The 18,635-nt window shown below is 43.1% G+C and overlaps 1 protein-coding gene across 1 annotated transcript; it reads left to right on the forward strand.

Moving 5' to 3' along the window:
* The first annotated feature begins 12,712 nt into the window (after nucleotides 1–12,712).
* Nucleotides 12,713–13,666, forward strand: LOC103306130 (olfactory receptor 10A7-like). Its single transcript, XM_024106020.3, has one exon. It carries the CDS (start codon nucleotides 12,713–12,715, stop codon nucleotides 13,664–13,666), a length of 954 nt encoding a protein of 317 aa, XP_023961788.3.
* The last annotated feature ends 4,969 nt before the right edge of the window (nucleotides 13,667–18,635 follow it).

Below are 18,635 nucleotides of genomic sequence, written 5' to 3' on the forward strand. Positions count from 1 at the left end.
CACTGGAGCTTAACATGAGCAAAACAATATATTTTCCCCTGGTTCATTCTTGGAAATGTCTCAACTGTTTTGAGGCAGACACCTGGCATAGAAAATATCAGCCCCAATGATTGAAGTCTGGTAAAGTTATAAGCAACAGAAAATAGGGCCTTGTAATGGGAATTGTCAGGTAACATTAATAAGAGGTAGCATTATCAACCCACCTAGAATAACATCAATCAGTACCCAAATGCCAAATAATAACTTTGTGCACCCTAATGACTTTGACATGTATGCATTGGTTGACCCTAAATTTGAGTGTTCCAAAATGAGAAATCATTAGTCCTTCTGCATGAGATCCAAATGTCATTTATCTTCTTCCTAATCACTGCAATCTTTAATTTCTTATAGAAAAAAACAATGATGCTAAATCCTGCAGTTCTTACTCAAGACAGACCATCATTGGGATCAATGGCAGTGAAATGCAGTACAAATAAAGAGAGCCCAGCTACATGGTGTCCTGATCGTCACTGGATCTTGATCTTGCAGCAGTTGTACTACAAATGCTCTTACTGCTAATGAAAATTCTGTCCAGTGTTGCCACATTTTTAAACAGACATACAGTATGGTGTAGTGATTATGGGGGTTGGAGTCAAGGTTCTTGGGTTCTATTCCCAACTCTCACCTGAGAGTGTGATCTAGTAATTAGGGAAGGGTTCAGCACCAGGACTCCTGGGTTCTAGTCCCAGCTCTGGGAGAGTAGTGGGGTCTAGCAGGTTAGAGAAGTGGGAGACCAGTCAGAACTCTGGGGTTCTTTTATTTTGGTTTTGAGTGATGGGTCATGACTAGAACAGCCAACTGGGTTTCAGAACTCATCCTGCGTTGTGTTCCTGACTCTATAGGTGGGTCATCATGTGACCATGAGTGAGCCCTTTCACCTCTGAGGGAGATGCTACTCCCATTTATAGCAGTGAAAATGCAGAGTAATTCCACTGCTTTCAATGAAATTACTCCAGATTTACACTGGTGTGCCTAACAGCAGAATCTAGCTATCTGGTCTGCAGTTTCCCTTCTGTAAAATGAGGATAAGATTTACCTAACTTTATACATCTTTGAATGAAAAAGTTACACAAGGACCTAAAAAGTTATTGGTCTTGATTATAATCCCATTCAGTCAATGGGCCTGGTTATGCTCTCACTCAGCCAGTGTAAATCAGGAGTAACTCCGTTGTAGTCAATGGGACTTATTCTCCTCTCTCTCATTCAGCATAATGTAAATCAAGAGTAACTACACTGGAGTCAATGGGAGTGATTCCCTCACCCCCATTCCCAGATTACATCAATCTTCACAAGATAAGGATGTGATCTTAACTCAAGGAAATTATGGTGGTTTACACAAAAGGAGAGATATTTTACTAGTCTAATCCTGACCATTGTCCTTCCCTCTACAGGCAGTTCATAATGTACTGAGAAAGAAAATGTCCAACCAAACCACCGTGACCGCATTCCTTCTCCTGGGATTCTCTGATGTTCCAGAGGTGCAGATTTTATACTTCATACTGTTCTTAGTAATTTACCTGGCAGCACTGATGGAGAATCTTCTTATCATCACAGCCATAGCAATTGACCACCACCTTCACACTCCCATATACTTCTTCTTGATGAATCTGTCTGTCATAGACCTTGGTTCCATCTCTGTCAACATCCCCAAATCAATGGCTAATTCCCTAACCCACACTAGGTCAATTTCCTATGCTGGATGTGTCACTTAGGTTTTTTCCCTTGTCTTCTTGATAGGAGCAAATTTTTTCCTTCTTACGGTCATGACATACGACTGATACGTTACCATCTGCCAACCACCGCACTATGAGAGAGTGATGAACAGCAGAGCTTGTGTCCAAATGGCAGCAAGTGCCTGGATCAATGGTAGTCTCAATTCTGCACTGCACACTGGGAACACGTTTGCATTAACCTTCTGTGGAGGCAACATGGTGGATCAGTTCTTCTGTGAAATCCCCAAGCTACTAAACCTCAACTGCTCTGACTCATACCTCAGTGAAGTTCAGGTTCTCACCTTTAGTGCATGCTTCGGCTTAAGCTGCTTTGTTTTAATAACTTTTTCTTATGTTCAGATCTTCAAAACAGTGCTGAGAATCCCCTCTGAGCAAGGACGCCATAAAGCCTTCTCCACCTGTCTTCCTCACCTCATTGTGGTCTCTTTATTTGTTTTCACTTGCCTACCTGAAACCAATCTCTAGTTAGGCAACTGAAAACTTTTAGCTTAAAAGTGCTCATTTTGAGAAGAAAACCAGGAGGTTTTTGATGAAAAGGTGTATTTTTCTGTAGGAGAAAATTTTTAATTTTTATTTTTTTGTTATATTCTGACTAACTGTAGATGAGTAAATTGATAGCAAAAATGTAAAAGAATTCTGATTGTGTTTCTTTGTTGTTTTCTTAAATTTCCCCTGGATGTTAAACCTTAAACATATTAAATTGAATTAGTAAATTTACTGTACCATTGTCTGAGGATTTTTTACAACACATAATGCACTCAGTCATCCAGCCCCAGGATTCTTTGGTCAGACTCTATCTATCTATCGATCTAGTAGTATCTAGAAGACAAACACACAACTATTTAAGAGGCCTTTCACCCTCCATTCTGAGACTGAACTGACAGAACTAGATTCAAATATGTTCCTCTCTGCAGAGGAGCTGTGTGGAGCTGGCGTTGAGCATCGCTGGCACTAAAGGACCAATGCTGCGGGAAGGTTATTTATCCATGTCTATTTTCTAAGAGCTTGAGGGACTCACTCCCTGGATCCCTGAATAGCTCAAAAGCGGAGGCCCACAAGCTATAGTACATAGATTCATAGATTGTAGAGTCAAAAGAGGTCATTCTAATCCTCTAGGCTGACCTCCTGAATAGCACAGGCCCTAGACTCTCCCCCAGGGTTTACTGAATCTAGCCCAGCTTCTGTGTTATCTGTGGACCAGGATTACCAAGTGGTTTAAGCACCTAAAGATGGTAGCAGATGCCTAGGGGATTTATGAATGAACCTAAGTGAGCTAGGTGGCTAATTCCCATTGAATGTTAATGGGATTTAGGTGCCTAACCTGCTTAGGAGATATTGTGAATCCCAATAGGCACCTATTGCCATCTTTAGGTACATAAACCCCTTTCTAATCCTGGGCCTTGCTAATTTCCAAGCCCTGCACTTCTCTTGAATTTCAGAAGAAAAAAACAGAAGCCTGGGATTTGCAAAGGAGCCTCAGGGATTGAAGCATGGGTGCCTCACTCCCTTACACTCCCTTGAATATCCCAGACTAAACGATAATGAAGACAGCCAGGCAGCAGTGTCTAGAGAGAGGATGTCAGGAGCGCTATGCAACTAATTGTTCTCAACTGTCTGTGCCTCAGTTTCCACACCTGTAACCTAGGGGATAATAACTGAGACTGAATGGATAATTCATAAGGAATAATTTATTTAGGGCCTGATGGATGATTCAGTTTGTTCTAGCCCTTACATCTTTCACATTTTTTTTCAGGCCGAAATCGCCTATTTTCCACAGGAACGTAGGAATTGCCAGAGGCCAGTGCCCTTGACCTGACTGGGGCCAGCACCAGATGCTACACCACCCACAGACTGGAACAACAGTTTGGGTGTGAGGAGACCTGCACCCAGTGCAGCAGCTGCAGCATCATCTGTCTGAGTCTGCGGATGGCATAAGACAATGGCTCTGGGAGAGGGAAACTGCCCCAGGTAACTCCATGGGGTTTGAACTCCCGCCCACTGCTTTGGAGGACCCCACCAACTCTGCCCCAGCAGGGGGCTCTGTGTGCAGGGGGAGGGGAGGTAAGGACTGGGGGGACCACGACTGCCCCCTGCCTCTATGTGGGCACCATGCTGATCTCAAGAGGTAGGGGTGAGTCACCTACTGCATCTTCCGGGAGGGAGCAGGGGTCCCATGCCACTGTCCCATTCTCTCTTTGAGGGGTCCCCCCGCCACTGACACTCCACATGGGGCACAGGGTCAAGGGGGCAGAGCCCTATGCCTAATATATTTAAAAAACTCCATCTTAATGTCTTCACCTCTACTAGCCATAGATTTCTCCTTGTGTCCCTTCACTTCCCTTATCAATTTTCTGCAATTCCTAACTTCTGATATATATTCATCAATATCAACTTTCCTTTTCTTCCATTTGTTCTATATATAATGTTGCCCTTTTTCCATACCATTCATAATCTTATAGACATCTATCCTATCCCCCATTAGTCATCTCTTTTCTAAGCTGAACAGCCCTCAACTTTTTTTTGTCTCTCCTTGTTTGGAAGCTGTTCCACAATCTGGATCATCTTGGTTGCCCTTCTCTCAACCTTTTCCAGTTCCTATTGAGCTGATCAAAGCTCCAAGGGTTAGAGTCTTGTGGCCTTCAGCAAGGCATCCTGCTTATTCAGGGGCCCATGAATCAGCTACTCAACTTGCACACAGAGAACAAACAAACAGTCAACCAGCGAACCCAGAGAAAAGACCAAACACACCATTCTTCAAGTCCCGCTTCCTCCAAGCATGGAGTCTGCAGCTGCTCCCTCCAAAACGCCTTTGTTACAGCATCTCTTCACGGCTCTCGAGTTCACCGAGGGAATGATATTTTATACTAAGTCTTCCCTGCATCCTGGCCACTATGTTATATTCTGCAGTGTCCCCAGTAATAAATCTGCTCATTTACAATCTGAGAAACAAGGAAATAAAAGAAGCTTTGAACAAAATTTTAGACAAGATAGTTTTCACCAAGAGAAGATTTTCTTCTTAACATATGTGTATAGGTTAATATTCCCTCTCTGCTACAGGGGCACATGCTAATAAAATGAATGAAGGAGGGTGAGGGGGCGTAGGATCTGAGATTCTGGTTTTGGCCCACGGCCCATCCCTACAGAACACCCTATTATTTTGATTGATAACAATTGTCGACTTGAATGGCTATCACAATCTCCATGGAGAAGCCATGAAGTGAATAGTACTGGGAGAATGAACTACCCTTTCCCTCTGTAGAGGTGGTCTCTTCAGGTCAAGACTGGTCTTTGGTCTCTGCTGACGCTGCTTGTAGCATGTAAAGTGGTTCCAGTTTGGATGGATGGGATGGTTGGTGGGTGCTGTCATGATATCTCCAAGCAGCTGAAGCACAAAACCAACCATTTCACAGAGGTCAGAAGCGGGAGGACATGGGGCCACTACTCACTGGGCCTGAGTTTGAACAGGTGACAGAGATGAAAGCAGCTACTTCATCTCTAATCTCCTCAGCCAGCCTTTCCTGTCCTGCTCTGAGATGTCTGTAGCATCCACATGGAACTGAGCCCTCCTCTTCTTTCAAACATCCAGTGGGAGCTAAGGCCAGGGACTGTCCTTCTGTCTCAGAAATCTTATTGGGACAAAATCTATTCCCAGACACTGCCACAATGTTAAGTTCAGCATGGTTTGCAAGAAGATAAAATCAGCCCCTGGATTCATGTAGTGATAGGAACCACTACAATAAGAATGTGTGAGGAGTCTCCTAGGACACCCCCTTGAGAGCCACGGAGCTGTGATTATTCCCAGTGGGCATTAGCAGGGGAGTGAATAGAAAACAGCTCAACAGAATGGATCCAATGTATTCTGGGTACAAATCCACTGATTTCCATGGGTTTGGCCCTGTGGAGGGACCTATAGCTGATTCTGCAGCATCCGGTGCAAATAGAGCAGGAGCAAGGGGTGTGTGCATGCTGCAGAATCTGGAACAATCCAGGGTACTTTTGATCCAGGATGTTAGCTATCACTGGGATTTTCAGAGCATCTGAAAGGAATTAGATGCTCCACTCCTCTGACTGAACAATGGGTGTTAGGCACTTTACTCCCGTAGACCTCTTTGAGTAACCCATCCATAATACCCAAAGATTTTTATTGTGTTCCTTTGTTTCCTATTTTTATTTGCATCACCATAATCCTGTGTGGCCAGATCATTAGCCCAAGGGTCTGTAGTCTTACATTTTTCAATAGAAGTCCAGGTGGCAGCTGTGCAATCTTCCCCTACTCACAACTCCCTGGGTATGAGCCTTTATCCTGCCCTGGAGGGACCCTTTCTGTAGATGAAAGGAACTCTCCTTCTCCATGCCCCGGGATCACTCGATAGCAACGGACCACAAGGGTGCAAATAATTTTCAGTCATGTGTAATTCAGAGCAGGGCTTTGAACCTGGCTCTCCCACATTTAGGTGAGTATCCTAACAAGCAACCTGTAAAGAGACATGTTCTCTCTTTCGGTTTGTCCTGTTGGAGCTGTTCCTTTTGATATAAATTATTAAATATACATTGGGCCAAAGTCAGTGACTCTGACCCAATGGGTAGGACACTCACCGGGACTGTGGGAGACACAGGTTCAAGTCCCTGCTCTGCCTAATTCAGAAAAACCCAGTTGAGTACCCTAACACCTAGGCTATTCGCTACTTGGGGGGTCATCTCTCTCTTTTTCTAAGTTTGACCAGAAATTCTATCCTGCACCTGAGAAACGTTCTCGATCAAAGTTTAATTGTTCCCGGGAAAAGGTACAGTTTCAATGAATCAGCATTTTTGGACAAAAAAAAGTTTCTTTAAAAATTGCTGATCAGCTTTTCCCAGGCAGCTGCCTCCCTGGGCTACCCAAATCCCAGCTAGCTGGAGAGGGATTGCAGCTGTGTGGTGATCTGTGGAGCCTGGAGGACACATCTACCAAGCTCCCTAACAGGTGAGCTTCTGAGGAACCGTGAGCCTGGGAACATGGCAGCCAGCCAGGTAGGCTGCTGTAGGGCTTGGGGAGCCTGCCTGATGGCTAGCTGGCTGGCAGATGGACTGGCAGGATGCCAGGGGGAGACATGCTGGCCAGGCAGTCTGCCTCCCAGCCTGGTTTCCATGTAATGTTTTGACTGAATTGACACATTCCTACAGATAGCTTCAGCTCTGCTGTATCAGCATGATCTGACCACCTCTAATCTGGATATAGGCAATCATGAACAGAAAAATTGGAAGAAAATTTTCATGGATTATCTATCTATCTATCCCCATACACACTCATCTATCCAGCGACTGATCTGTTTCTCCACCTCCCCTCCCCGCACTCCACTTTTGTCCGTCTTGCATCTTTAGATTTTAAACCTTTGAGGACTGTAAGTGTCTCTTCCAGGGTGTCTGTACAGTGCCTAGCACAATGGGACACTAATCTTGGGGCCCTTAATCTTACGCTACTGTAAATCAGGAGCAAAGGAGTCAATTTACTGTTCTACAGTATGTTAAATAAGGCCCAAGAAAAGTCAAACAAACTTATCTTCAAATCCCCAAACTGACCAGCAATGGGGTTTTGGGTCTGTTCTTATCTCATCACTAGCACTTCCCAGAAAACTAACTGAGTTCTGATCTCATTCATTTTGTGGCAATCAGTAATAGTTAATGATTAATAAACAATTTGAATTAATAATATATAGTAGTATACACATGCTCTGTTGTGAGAGTTCCCTTGCATACTGAATCAAAGCATTAGGTTGTAAGATCTTTGGGAAAGTGACTGTCTTTTTGTTATGTGTTTATACTACTGCATTACAAATCATTATCATCATCATGGAGTAATTCAGACTACGGAATGGTCGGGAGATCAGCTCCCAAAGGGGACACTGCAGATAAATAATAAAAACTGCCATCGTGCCTGATGAAGCAATGCATCCTTTGGAGTGTGTGAAGAGATCACCACCCTCTGTTCCAGATGTGCATGAGGAAGTGATCCTTGGTGCAGCTAGTTGGTGAGGACTGTACAGAAACGCTCCCGAATTTCAGTAAGTGCAAAACTCTCCAATTTTAAGTTCATGCTCTTCTTCCAACTGTTTAATGCCAATTACTTCTAGGAGCATTTAAGCAGCAAGTCCTGCGATCCCTTACTTCAGAGGGCAGTGCTTACTGGCACAAGAAGCCTTCACTGGGATTATTCATTTACACACTCCCATAAAGATTTACACAGTTGTGTACGGAGAAGGTTATTCTGGAATAGTTTTTCCTGATTAACTCCTGGTGTGGATGCTCTTATTCTGGAATAAAAGTGTCTTTGTTTTTATCTAAATTTTCCACAGGGGGAAAAAAATCTTCATATTAGCTTTGATTTGGAGTATGATCCTCTGTGTCCCTTTCTCATAATCATCTGCTCCGGACCCACGGCTCCTTGGGTAGGTGGCATGATATTGTCTCTGCCTTTCTCCCAGAGTTTGGGAACACTTTTTCCACCTTGCTTTTGATAGGATGTCTTTTATAGTTCTTGATAGTTTGCAGAATCTCTTGCTCTCTCTCATATTTGGTGCATTAGAGATGAAAGTGTCTCTCCATCACAATCTTTCCTCTGTCACATTGGCTGCATAATCACTGCCAGAGCTGGGTGAATTTTTTTCAGATGGAACTTCTTCCCACTAAAAACTGTGTATTTAGGTCAAGCAAAACTGTTAATGAATTCATGTTGAGTTCAGCAAATTTTTGTAGCTGAAAAAAATCCTGAAAAATTGAAAACATTTTGTTTTGACATTTTCTAAATGAAAAATTTTGATTTTTCAATTTGGAATGACTTTTAATTTCAAATTTTACTTCCAATTTGTGTTTTTAAAACAGTAAAGAAGATTCCTCAAAAATGAAATGAAATGTTTCATTTTGGTTGAAACTAAATGTTTTGTTTGACATAAAATGAATGTTTTTGACTTTTTCATTTCACTGAAAAAAAATTGATTTTTTTTGTTTGTTTTCTGACAATCCAATTGCCCCTCCCCCAATTTTCTTTGTGTTTAAACTTTTTTGTGCCTCCCAGTTTCCACTTCTAGTTTGTGATCCCCAATTCTGTATTTGGTGAGAAGTCTGCCTTAGCTTTGCACATGTCACTATGGTGAGGAGTTTGCAAATGTGATCATTCCATGCAGAGGTCTGTAGGCATCTGGATTGTTGCTGTTTTTGAGTTGTTCTTCCAGTGATTCATATATCGGTAATTTAGTTGTGCACAGCACCAAGCATATTGTTGGTCCTTAACAAATTTATATATAAATAATAAGAATGTCCATATTAGCAGGTCATTTTTCCATAACAAAATTGCTGCTTTTTCAGCCATTTGAAGATAGAGGGCAGTTGCAAAATTTTGAACTTAAATTGGATTTGAATTTCAGACACCTCAAATATGGGGGTGGTAGGATCTTGGGTATAGACGGGGACAAAATGAATTAGAAATCATTTCAAACACATCATATCTTGGGCTTTTTGCAATCCAGGGTTTGATTCACAACCTTTTCTATTTAGGTCAGTGGTAATTTCCCTTTACTATATATTAGTTACTATGCATTGTGCAATCCATGCTTTATGAGCCCTGACCCAAATTACCACAGATTCATAGATTCTAGGACTGGAAGGGACCTCGAGAGGTCATCGAGTCCAGTCCCCTGCCCGCATGGCAGGACCAAATACTGTCTAGACCATCCCTGATAGACATTTATCTAACCTACTCTTAAGTATCTCCAGAGATGGAGATTCCACAACCTCCCTAGGCAATCTATTCCAGTTTTTAACCACCCTGACAGTTAGGAACTTTTTCCTAATGTCCAACCTAGACCTCCCTTGCTGCAGTTTAAACCCATTGCTTCTTGTTCTATACTTAGAGGCTAAGGTGAACAAGTTTTCTCCCTCCTCCTTATGACACCCTTTTAAATATCTGAAAACTGCTATCATGTCCCCTCTCTGTCTTCTCTTTTCCAAACTAAACAAACCCAATTCTTTCAGCCTTCCTTCATAGGTCATGTTCTCAAGACCTTTAATCATTCTTGTTGCTCTTCTCTGGACCCTTTCCAATTTCTCCACATCTTTTTAAAAATGCGGTGCCCAGAACTGGACACAATACTTCACCTGAGGCCTAACCAGAGCAGAATAGAGCAGAAGAATGACTTCTCATGTCTTGCTCACAACACACCTGTTAATACATCCCAGAATCATGTTTGCTTTTTTTGCAACAGCATCACACTGTTGACTCATATTTAGCTTGTGGTCCACTATAACCCCTAGATCCCTTTCTGCTGTACTCCTTCCTAGACAGTCTCTTCCCATTCTGCATGTGTGAAACTGATTTTTTCTTCCTAAGTGAAGCACTTTGCATTTGCCTTTGTTAAACTTCATCCTGTTTAACTCAGACCATTTCTCCAATTTGTCCAGACCATTTTGAATTATGACCCTGTCCTCCAAAGCAGTTGCAATCCCTCCCAGTTTGGTATCATCCGCAAACTTAATAATCGTACTTTCTATGCCAATATCTAAGTCGTTGATGAAGATATTGAACAGAGCCGGTCCCAAAACAGACCCCTGCGGTACCCCACTTGTTATGCCTTTCCAGCAGGATTGGGAACCATTAATAACAACTCTCTGAGTATGGTTATCCAGCCAGTAATGCACCCACCTTATAGTAGCCCCATCTAAATTGTATTTGCCTAGTTTATCGATAAGAATATCATGCGAGACCATATCAAATGCCTTACTAAAGTCCAGGTATACCACATCCACAGCTTCACCCTTATCCACAAGGCTTGTTATCCTATCAAAGAAAGCTATCAGATTGGTTTGACATGATTTGTTCTTTACAAATCCATGCTGGCTGTTCCCTATCACCTTACCACCTTCCAAGTGTTTGCAGATGATTTCCTTAATTACTTGTTCCATTATCTTCCCTGGCACAGAAGTTAAACTAACTGGTCTGTAGTTTCCTGGGTTGTTTTTATTTCCCTTTTTATAGATGGGCACTATATTTGCCCTTGTCCAGTCTTCTGGAATCTCTCCCGTCTCCCATGATTTTCCAAAGATAATAGCTAGAGGCTCAGATACCTCCTCTATTAGCTCCTTGAGTATTCTAGGATGCATTTCATCAGGCCCTGGTGACTTGCAGGTATCTAACTTTTCTAAGTGATTTTTAACTTATTCTTTTTTTTATTTTATCTGCTAAACCTAACCCCTTCCCATTAGCATTCACTATGGTAGGCATTCCTTCAGACTTCTCGGTGAAGACCGAAACAAAGAAGTCATTAAGCATCTCTGCCATTTCCAAGTTTCCTGTTACTGTTTCTCCCTCTTCACTAAGCAGTGGGCCTACCCTGTCTTTGGTCTTCCTCTTGCTTCTAATGTATTGATAATGAGTGCCTCCAATTTTGGATGACCAACTTGTGACAACTTAGCTTGATTTTCAGACATCCTATAGGTCTTGATTACTTGATTACTTTCCACTACACCAGTTTTAGGACCATTGTAGCTGCTTTGAAATTCAAGAGTGGTGTAAATCCACATAGTTCCATCAACTGATTTACACTAGATGATTCTGGCCCATTGGACCTACATGGGCATAATGCTATAGAAACTCAGTGTCAAATCAGACCCAAAGCAATTACATTTGCATTGAGCTCGTGAGAGAGTGAAGAATCACACAAAATCACTGGTCACTTTTACAGTTTTGGCCTTATGGGACTGCGCCAAAGTTAACATTACATAGAGCTGTCTGTTTAAAAGGTGAGTTTTCAAAGTGCCCAAAGTCCACCTGCATAGGCAGACCCACTTGAAAATTGGATGGACTAGGTTAGAAATAGTGTTCTAAAACTGGAGTCATTTGGTTAAAGGATTCATGAGATACATCCCCGCTCACTCCCAAATTAACCTTGTTTGAAAATTTGCTGCATCTCATAACACATTTTAGTCACAAAACTGGGGGGGGGGGAAGATCCATGGGTAAAAGCCACATAAAACATCCATCACTGAACTGCTCTAAGATCCAGCACAGAGTACCCAGAAATTCAAACTTTATGAGATATTCATTCTGGTTCCAAGAAATGTTGCACAGGACAGCTCTGAGCATTAAGTATCAGAGGGGTAGCTGTGTTAGTCTGAATCTGTAAAAAGCAACAGAGGGTCATGTGGCACCTGTAAGACTAACAGAAGTATTGGGAGCATAAGCTTTCATGGGTAAGAACCTCACTTCTTCAAATAATGGAAATTTCCAGAGGCAGGTATAAATCAGTATGGAGATAAAGAGGTTAGTTCAATCAGGGAAGGTGAGGTGCTCTGCTAGCGGTTGAGGTGTGAACACCTAGGGAGGAGAAACTGCTTCTGTAGTTGGATAGCCATTCACAGTCTTTGTTTAATCCTGATCTGATGGTGTCAAATTTGCAAATGAACTGGAGCTCAGTAGTTTCTCTTTGGACTCTGGTCCTGAAGTTTTTTTGCTGTAAGATGGCTACCTTTACATCTGCTCTTGTGTGTCCAGGGAGGTTGAAGTGTTCTCCTACAGGTTTTTGTATATTGCCATTCCTGATATCTGACTTGTGTCCATTTATCCTCTTGCGTAGTGACTGTCCAGTTTGGCCAATGTACATAGCAGAGTGGTATTGCTGACACATAATGGCATATATAACATTGGTGGACGTGCAGGTGAATGAGCCGGTGATGTTGTAGCTGCTAAAACATCAACACAAGTCTTAAAGGTGCCACAGGACCCTCTGTTGCTCTGAGCATTAGTGAATTAGAGACACAGGTTGCAGCAAATTGTAAAAAAGACAAAATTCTTAGCTTCCTAAAATTCACTGGAAGACTCAGATTATCTGGAGAAATTGTATGACAGTGGAGGGTGGAGGAGTGGGAGAAAGTATTCTGTGAAAACCTATTGTTTCCTTTTCTTCTTCAGGATGAAAACTAGCCAAGAAACAGTGGGAAGAAACAGCACAACAATCACTGGATTCATTCTCCTGGGCTTTTCTGACATTCCCAGCCTGCAGCATTTATTTTTTTCAGTGTTTCTGGTGACCTACATAGTCACCTTGGCTGGAAACCTTCTAATCATTGTCCTCACATTGGCTGACCCAGCCCTTCACATCCCCATGTACTTCTTCCTCAGGAACCTGTCCTTCTTGGAGATGTGCTACACATCCGTCAATGTCCCCAAGATGCTTGGTAATCTGTTCTCTGGGGATAAAGCCATATCTTTCATTGGCTGTGCTATGCAAACCTATTTCTCTTTTTTCCTTGGTGGGTCAGAGTGTCTTCTCTTGGCGTTCATGGCCTATGATCGCTATGTTGCAATATGCAAGCCTCTGCATTACCCCGTGGTTATGAACAGGAAGGTGTCCACTGGACTGGCTGCTGGATCCTGGCTCAGTGGTCTCCTCATGTCCTTCGGTCACACCAGCATGGTATTCACCCTACCCTTCTGCAGATCCCATGAGATTAATCATTTCTTCTGTGACATCCCTCCACTGCTGAAGCTGGCGTGTGGAGACATCTCCCGCTATGAAATGGCTGTCTTCATCATGGCTCTGTTCTTTGTCATTTTCCCCTTCATGCTAATCCTCATGTCCTACGTCTGCATCATCTCCACCATCCTGAGGATGCCATCGGGGGAGGGCAGGAGGAAGTCCTTCTCCACCTGCTCCTCACACCTCATGGTGGTGACACTGTTCTATGGCGCCGCTTGCATTATGTATCTGAAGCCTAATTCCTCCTACTCACCAGACACAGACAAGTTTCTCTCTCTGTTCTACACGGTCATCACGCCCATGCTAAACCCCATCATCTACAGCCTGAGGAACAAGGAGGTGAAGGGCGCATTTTGGAGAATGGTGCGGAGAAGAAGGTTCCATTGAATAAAAGAATTTGATTAACTGTAACTGTCTCCAGCTCAATTCTTTTAAGGGCTTTATATCTATGTTAGGACCTTATCTGGCCCCATTACCATGGTAACTGAGCACCTCACAATCTTTAATGGACTTAACCTCATACTACCTCTGTGCAGTAGGAAAATGCTATAATTTAAGTTTTAAAGATGGAGCTGTGATGGGTTGAATCACAGAAACCCCCTTGGGGACTGCCACCACATGTGATGAGACTATCCCGAGCCTGTTTCCCCTGGCAGCTAAGAACTTCAGTGCCCTGCCTGGTTTGAGCCAGACACGCTTGCCTGCTGCAAACAGAGACCCAGATCTAAACAATATCCCCGAAAAGCAGGCTTAATTGAAAACAGCTTAAGAAGTGTTCCTGTCTCCAACACTCAGATGCCCAACTCCCAATGGGATCCAAACCCTAAATAAATCCATTTTACCCTGTAAAAGCTTATACATGGTAAAATCATAAATTATTCGCCCTCTATAACACTGATAGAGAGATATGCACAGCTGTTTGCCTCCCCCCCCCCCCGCCAGGTATTAATACATACTCTGGGTTAATTAATAAGTATAAAAATGATTTATTAAATACAAAAAGTAGGATTTACTTGGTTCCAAGTAATAACAGACAGAAAAAAGTGAATTACCAAGCAAAATAAAATAAAAAAGTCTATGCCTAATACAGTAAGAAAATAATTACAGATGAAATCTCACCCTCAGAGATGTCCCAGTAAGCTTCTTTTACAGACTAGCCTACTTCTAGTCTGGGTCCAGAAATCACTCACACCCCTTGTGGTTACTGTCCTTTGTTCCAGTTTCTTTCAGGTATCCTTTGGGGGTGGAGAGGCTATCTCTTGAGCCAGCTGAAGACAAAATGGAGGAGTTTCCAGGGGCTTAAATAGACTTTCTCTCATGGGTGGTCCCCCTCCTCTCTCCTATCCAGAATTCAGCTCCAAGATGGAATTTTAGAGACACATGGGCAAGTCACATGTCCATGCATGACTCAGGCCTTGGCTACACTTGCAGCTGTACAGCGCTGTGAGGTAAACCTGTGTTCATACAGCTGAGTAGGGAAAAGCGCTGCAGTCTGTCCACACTGACAGCTGCCAGCGCAGTGGTGTGGCCACACTTGCAACATTTGCAGCTGTGTAGGGAGCACTGCATTATGGGCAGCTATCCCAGCATTCATGTGGCTGCAACGTGCTTTTCAAAAGCAGGGGGTGGATTGTGACAGGGAGTGTGGGGGGAGAGAGAGTGCTTTTTGGAGCATGTCAGCTCTCTATTTTGCAAGTTCCGAACTCCTGGCCCCCTGCTCATTCATTCACTCACTCAAAGCAAGCTGCAAACTGTTTGCTTTTCTCTGTGGTACGAGCTTTGAAACCGGCACTTCTGCATTCCTGCAGCCGGTCACAACAATGGAGAGGATTGGCCACTTGTCAAGGTGATTAGTACAGCGCTGCAAGCGTTTACACTCACACCCGTGAGTCGTAGCCACTCCGCTGCAGCTGTTATTCCTCTCGGAGATGTGGAGTACCTGCAGCGGTGTACCCAGGGAGATATAGCGCTGTAAGTGCCCTGCCAGTGTGGACAGGGAGTGAGTTACAGCGCTGGGGGAGGCTTTACAGCGCTGTAACTTGCAAGTGTAGCCAAGGCCTCAGAACTTACAGGTAGCGGCCATTGTTAACATGCTACCTTGAACGTCTTCAGGTAGACTTCTTATGTGGATTGGAGCCTTCCAACATCCATTGTCCATTAAGTGTTTCTTGATTGGGCACTTAACTTGCAAATTCCTTTCTAAAGAAGCTGCCCAAATGCCTTACTAAGGCTACTTAAAATCAAACAAGTACACAGCCAATATTCATAACTTTGAATACAAATATGATACATGCATACAAATAGGATGAATATATTCAGTAGATCATAAGCTTTGCAGAGATATGTTACATGGCATATGTAGCTTAAAACATATCCCAGTTATGTCATATATACATTCATAAGCATATTCCCATAAAGCATTATGGGGTGCAACGTCTCAGGAGCAATGAGGTACAATGGCCAGATTAGAAAAGGTGTGGGGGTGCCTCAGTATGCAGATAGGTGCTTAATGGGACTTTCAGAAATGTTTAAGCAGTTTGGGCACCTAACTCCCATTGACCTAGCTACATTTGTGAATCCCAGTAGGCATCCATCTGCATCCTTAGGTACCTAAATAAATACCTTTGAAAATCTGTCCCTAACATTGTTAAAGGTATGGATGATGCTGTGGTCAGCCTAACTGATTTAGGAGTCTAAGTCTCATTTTCAAAATGGAGTAAGGCACTTAGGAGCCTAAATCCCTCTGACTGTAAATGAGATTTTGTCTCCTAAGTGCCTAAATCTCTTTTGAAAATGAGGGACTCCTAAATCAGTTAGGTGTTGCAATTCTGAGCATGCAACGCCTAAATACTTTTAAAAATCAGGGCCTGATATCCTTTTAAAATGTTTCTCAAGGGTCAAAATTTTTAAAGGTATTTAGGTGCCTAGTGGGATTTTCAAAAGCCCCTGGGCACCTAAAACCCATTGATTTCAATATCTGAATACCTTTCAAAACCTGTGCCTACGTTATTTGTCACACAAGAAATCTGTGGCAGAACAGGGAGTTGAATGCATGTCTTCTGAGTCCCAGGCTAACACCATAACCCTTGCACCACACTTCCTTTCTGGTCCATCTTCTGAGCTTATGTAGACTTGTACAATTCTGGAGTAAGGCCACTGAAGTCAATTAGTGAAAGTGGGGTAAATCTGGTGTGACACCACAGCTGTTGATGTGAAAGCTGGATAGTGATACAACCACATTAAAGATTAAGTTGGAGAGACAAAAAGAGGGAATCCATTAATTCTGGAGATGCAGCATTGTGCATACCACCAGAGGTCACTCCTTCCCATTAAGATGTTCTCCATCCCAAGATTCAAGGAGACCCTGTGGGGTGAAATTTGGCTGCACAGGTTTTGAGAGTTGGTCTGGGACCTAGAGAGCCTTAGAGAACCACAGGATCCGTGTCCAGCAGACACACTTAATATTCAGTTTTATATCCATTACCCCTGATCCCTGTCTCTTCTCTACTTATCACTGTAGCAACATGAGTGCAGAGTTGAAGTTGCACAGAGTGCCTTGCCTAAGAAGTCAGAGTTAAGGCTACGTATTCCTTATCACATAAGGGATCACATTCCATCACACAAGGGGGCAGAGTTAAGGTTATACGTGATTTATCATAGAAAATTTCATCCAGTCCAGGTTTATATGTCTTTACCTTCTACCCAAACAAAGTACAAGCAACAGCAGAGTCTTGGAAAGAGTAAGTATCTCTCATAATTCCCCTTTCCCAAACTATTCTCTAGAACCAATTTTTATACATCAGGAGAACCACATGGTTCACACCTCAACTGCTAGAAGAGGGCCTCATCCTCCCTGATTGAACTAACCTTGTTATCTCTAGCCTGACTCACTCTTGCTTGCATATTTATACCTGCCTCTGGAAATTTCCACTACATGCATCCGACAAAGTGGGTATTCACCCACGAAAGCTCATGCTCCAATATGCCTGTTAGTCTATAAAGTGCCACAGGACTCTTTGCTGCTTTTACAGATCCAGAGTAACACAGCTACCCCTCTGATCACCGCAGAACTGTATCATGCATATAAGCTTGACACCATGCAAGGCACTGCATTTAGCCGTATGGAGTGGAAATCCATCAACCTCATGAAGAAACTTGCACAAGTACAGACAGATATCAGCTTCCTTTCCAAATGCAAATGGATGGACATCATACCAAATGGACAGAAGGTGAAAAATCCATTGCTATCTACATACTACACAAACCACAGTGAGAGATTATGCCATACTCTATCAAAGAAACTGAGGAATCATCTGATCTGCATCCTATACAGCAAACAGGAAAACATCAAAAAAGAGCTCTCCAACCTTGAGAATCTCATAAATAACCAAACTTCCATACAAACGGACTTCACTAAAATAAGACAGGAGATCTACATTACACACTTCACCTCTCTACAAAGGAAAAAGGACTGTAAGGTGTCTAAAATCCTACCTGCCACATGGGGCCACAACAGTGGTACCCCAACCCACCCAGCAATATCGTCAATCTATCCAACTACACACTCAACCTGGCAGAAGAGTCTGTCCTATCTCGGGGACTTTTTCTGCCCTGCCACTCCCACAAACATGATACAGTTCTGCGGTGATCTGGAAGCCTACTGTTGCCATCTCCGACTCAAAGAATACTTTCAAGATAACACTGAACAGCACACTGATACTGTGTCCTCCCACCAACAGCACAAGAAGAAGAACTCCACATGAATTCCTCCTGAGGGTCGAAATGACAGTCTGGACCTATACATAGAATGCTTCTGCTGATGTGCAAAGGCAGAAATTGTGGACAAACAACATCGCTTGCCTCATAACCTAAGTCGTGCAGAACGCAATGCCATCCACAGCCTCAGAAACCACTCTGACATTATAATCAAAGAGGCTGATAAAGGAGGTGCTGTTGTCATCATGAACAGGTCTGACTACCAAAAGGAGGCTGCCAGACATCTCTCCAATACCAAATTCTACAGGCCACTTCCCTCAGATCCCACCGAGGAATACACTAAGAAACTGCACCATCTACTCAGGACACTCCCTACACTAACACAGGAACAAATCAAAGTACCCTTAAAGCCCCGACCGGGGTTATTCTATCTACTACCCAAGACCCACAAACCCAGAAATCCTGGACGCCCCATCATCTCGGGCATTGGCACTCTCACTGAAGGACTGTCTGGATATGTGGACTCTCTACTCAGACCCTACACCACCAGCACTCCCAGCTATCTCTGTGACACCACTGATTTCCAGAGAAAACTACAATGAATTGGTGACCTTCCAGAAAACACCATCCTAGCCACCAT

Source organism: Chrysemys picta, chromosome 12, assembly GCF_011386835.1.
Source record: "Chrysemys picta bellii isolate R12L10 chromosome 12, ASM1138683v2, whole genome shotgun sequence".
Taxonomy (NCBI): Eukaryota; Metazoa; Chordata; order Testudines; family Emydidae; genus Chrysemys; species Chrysemys picta.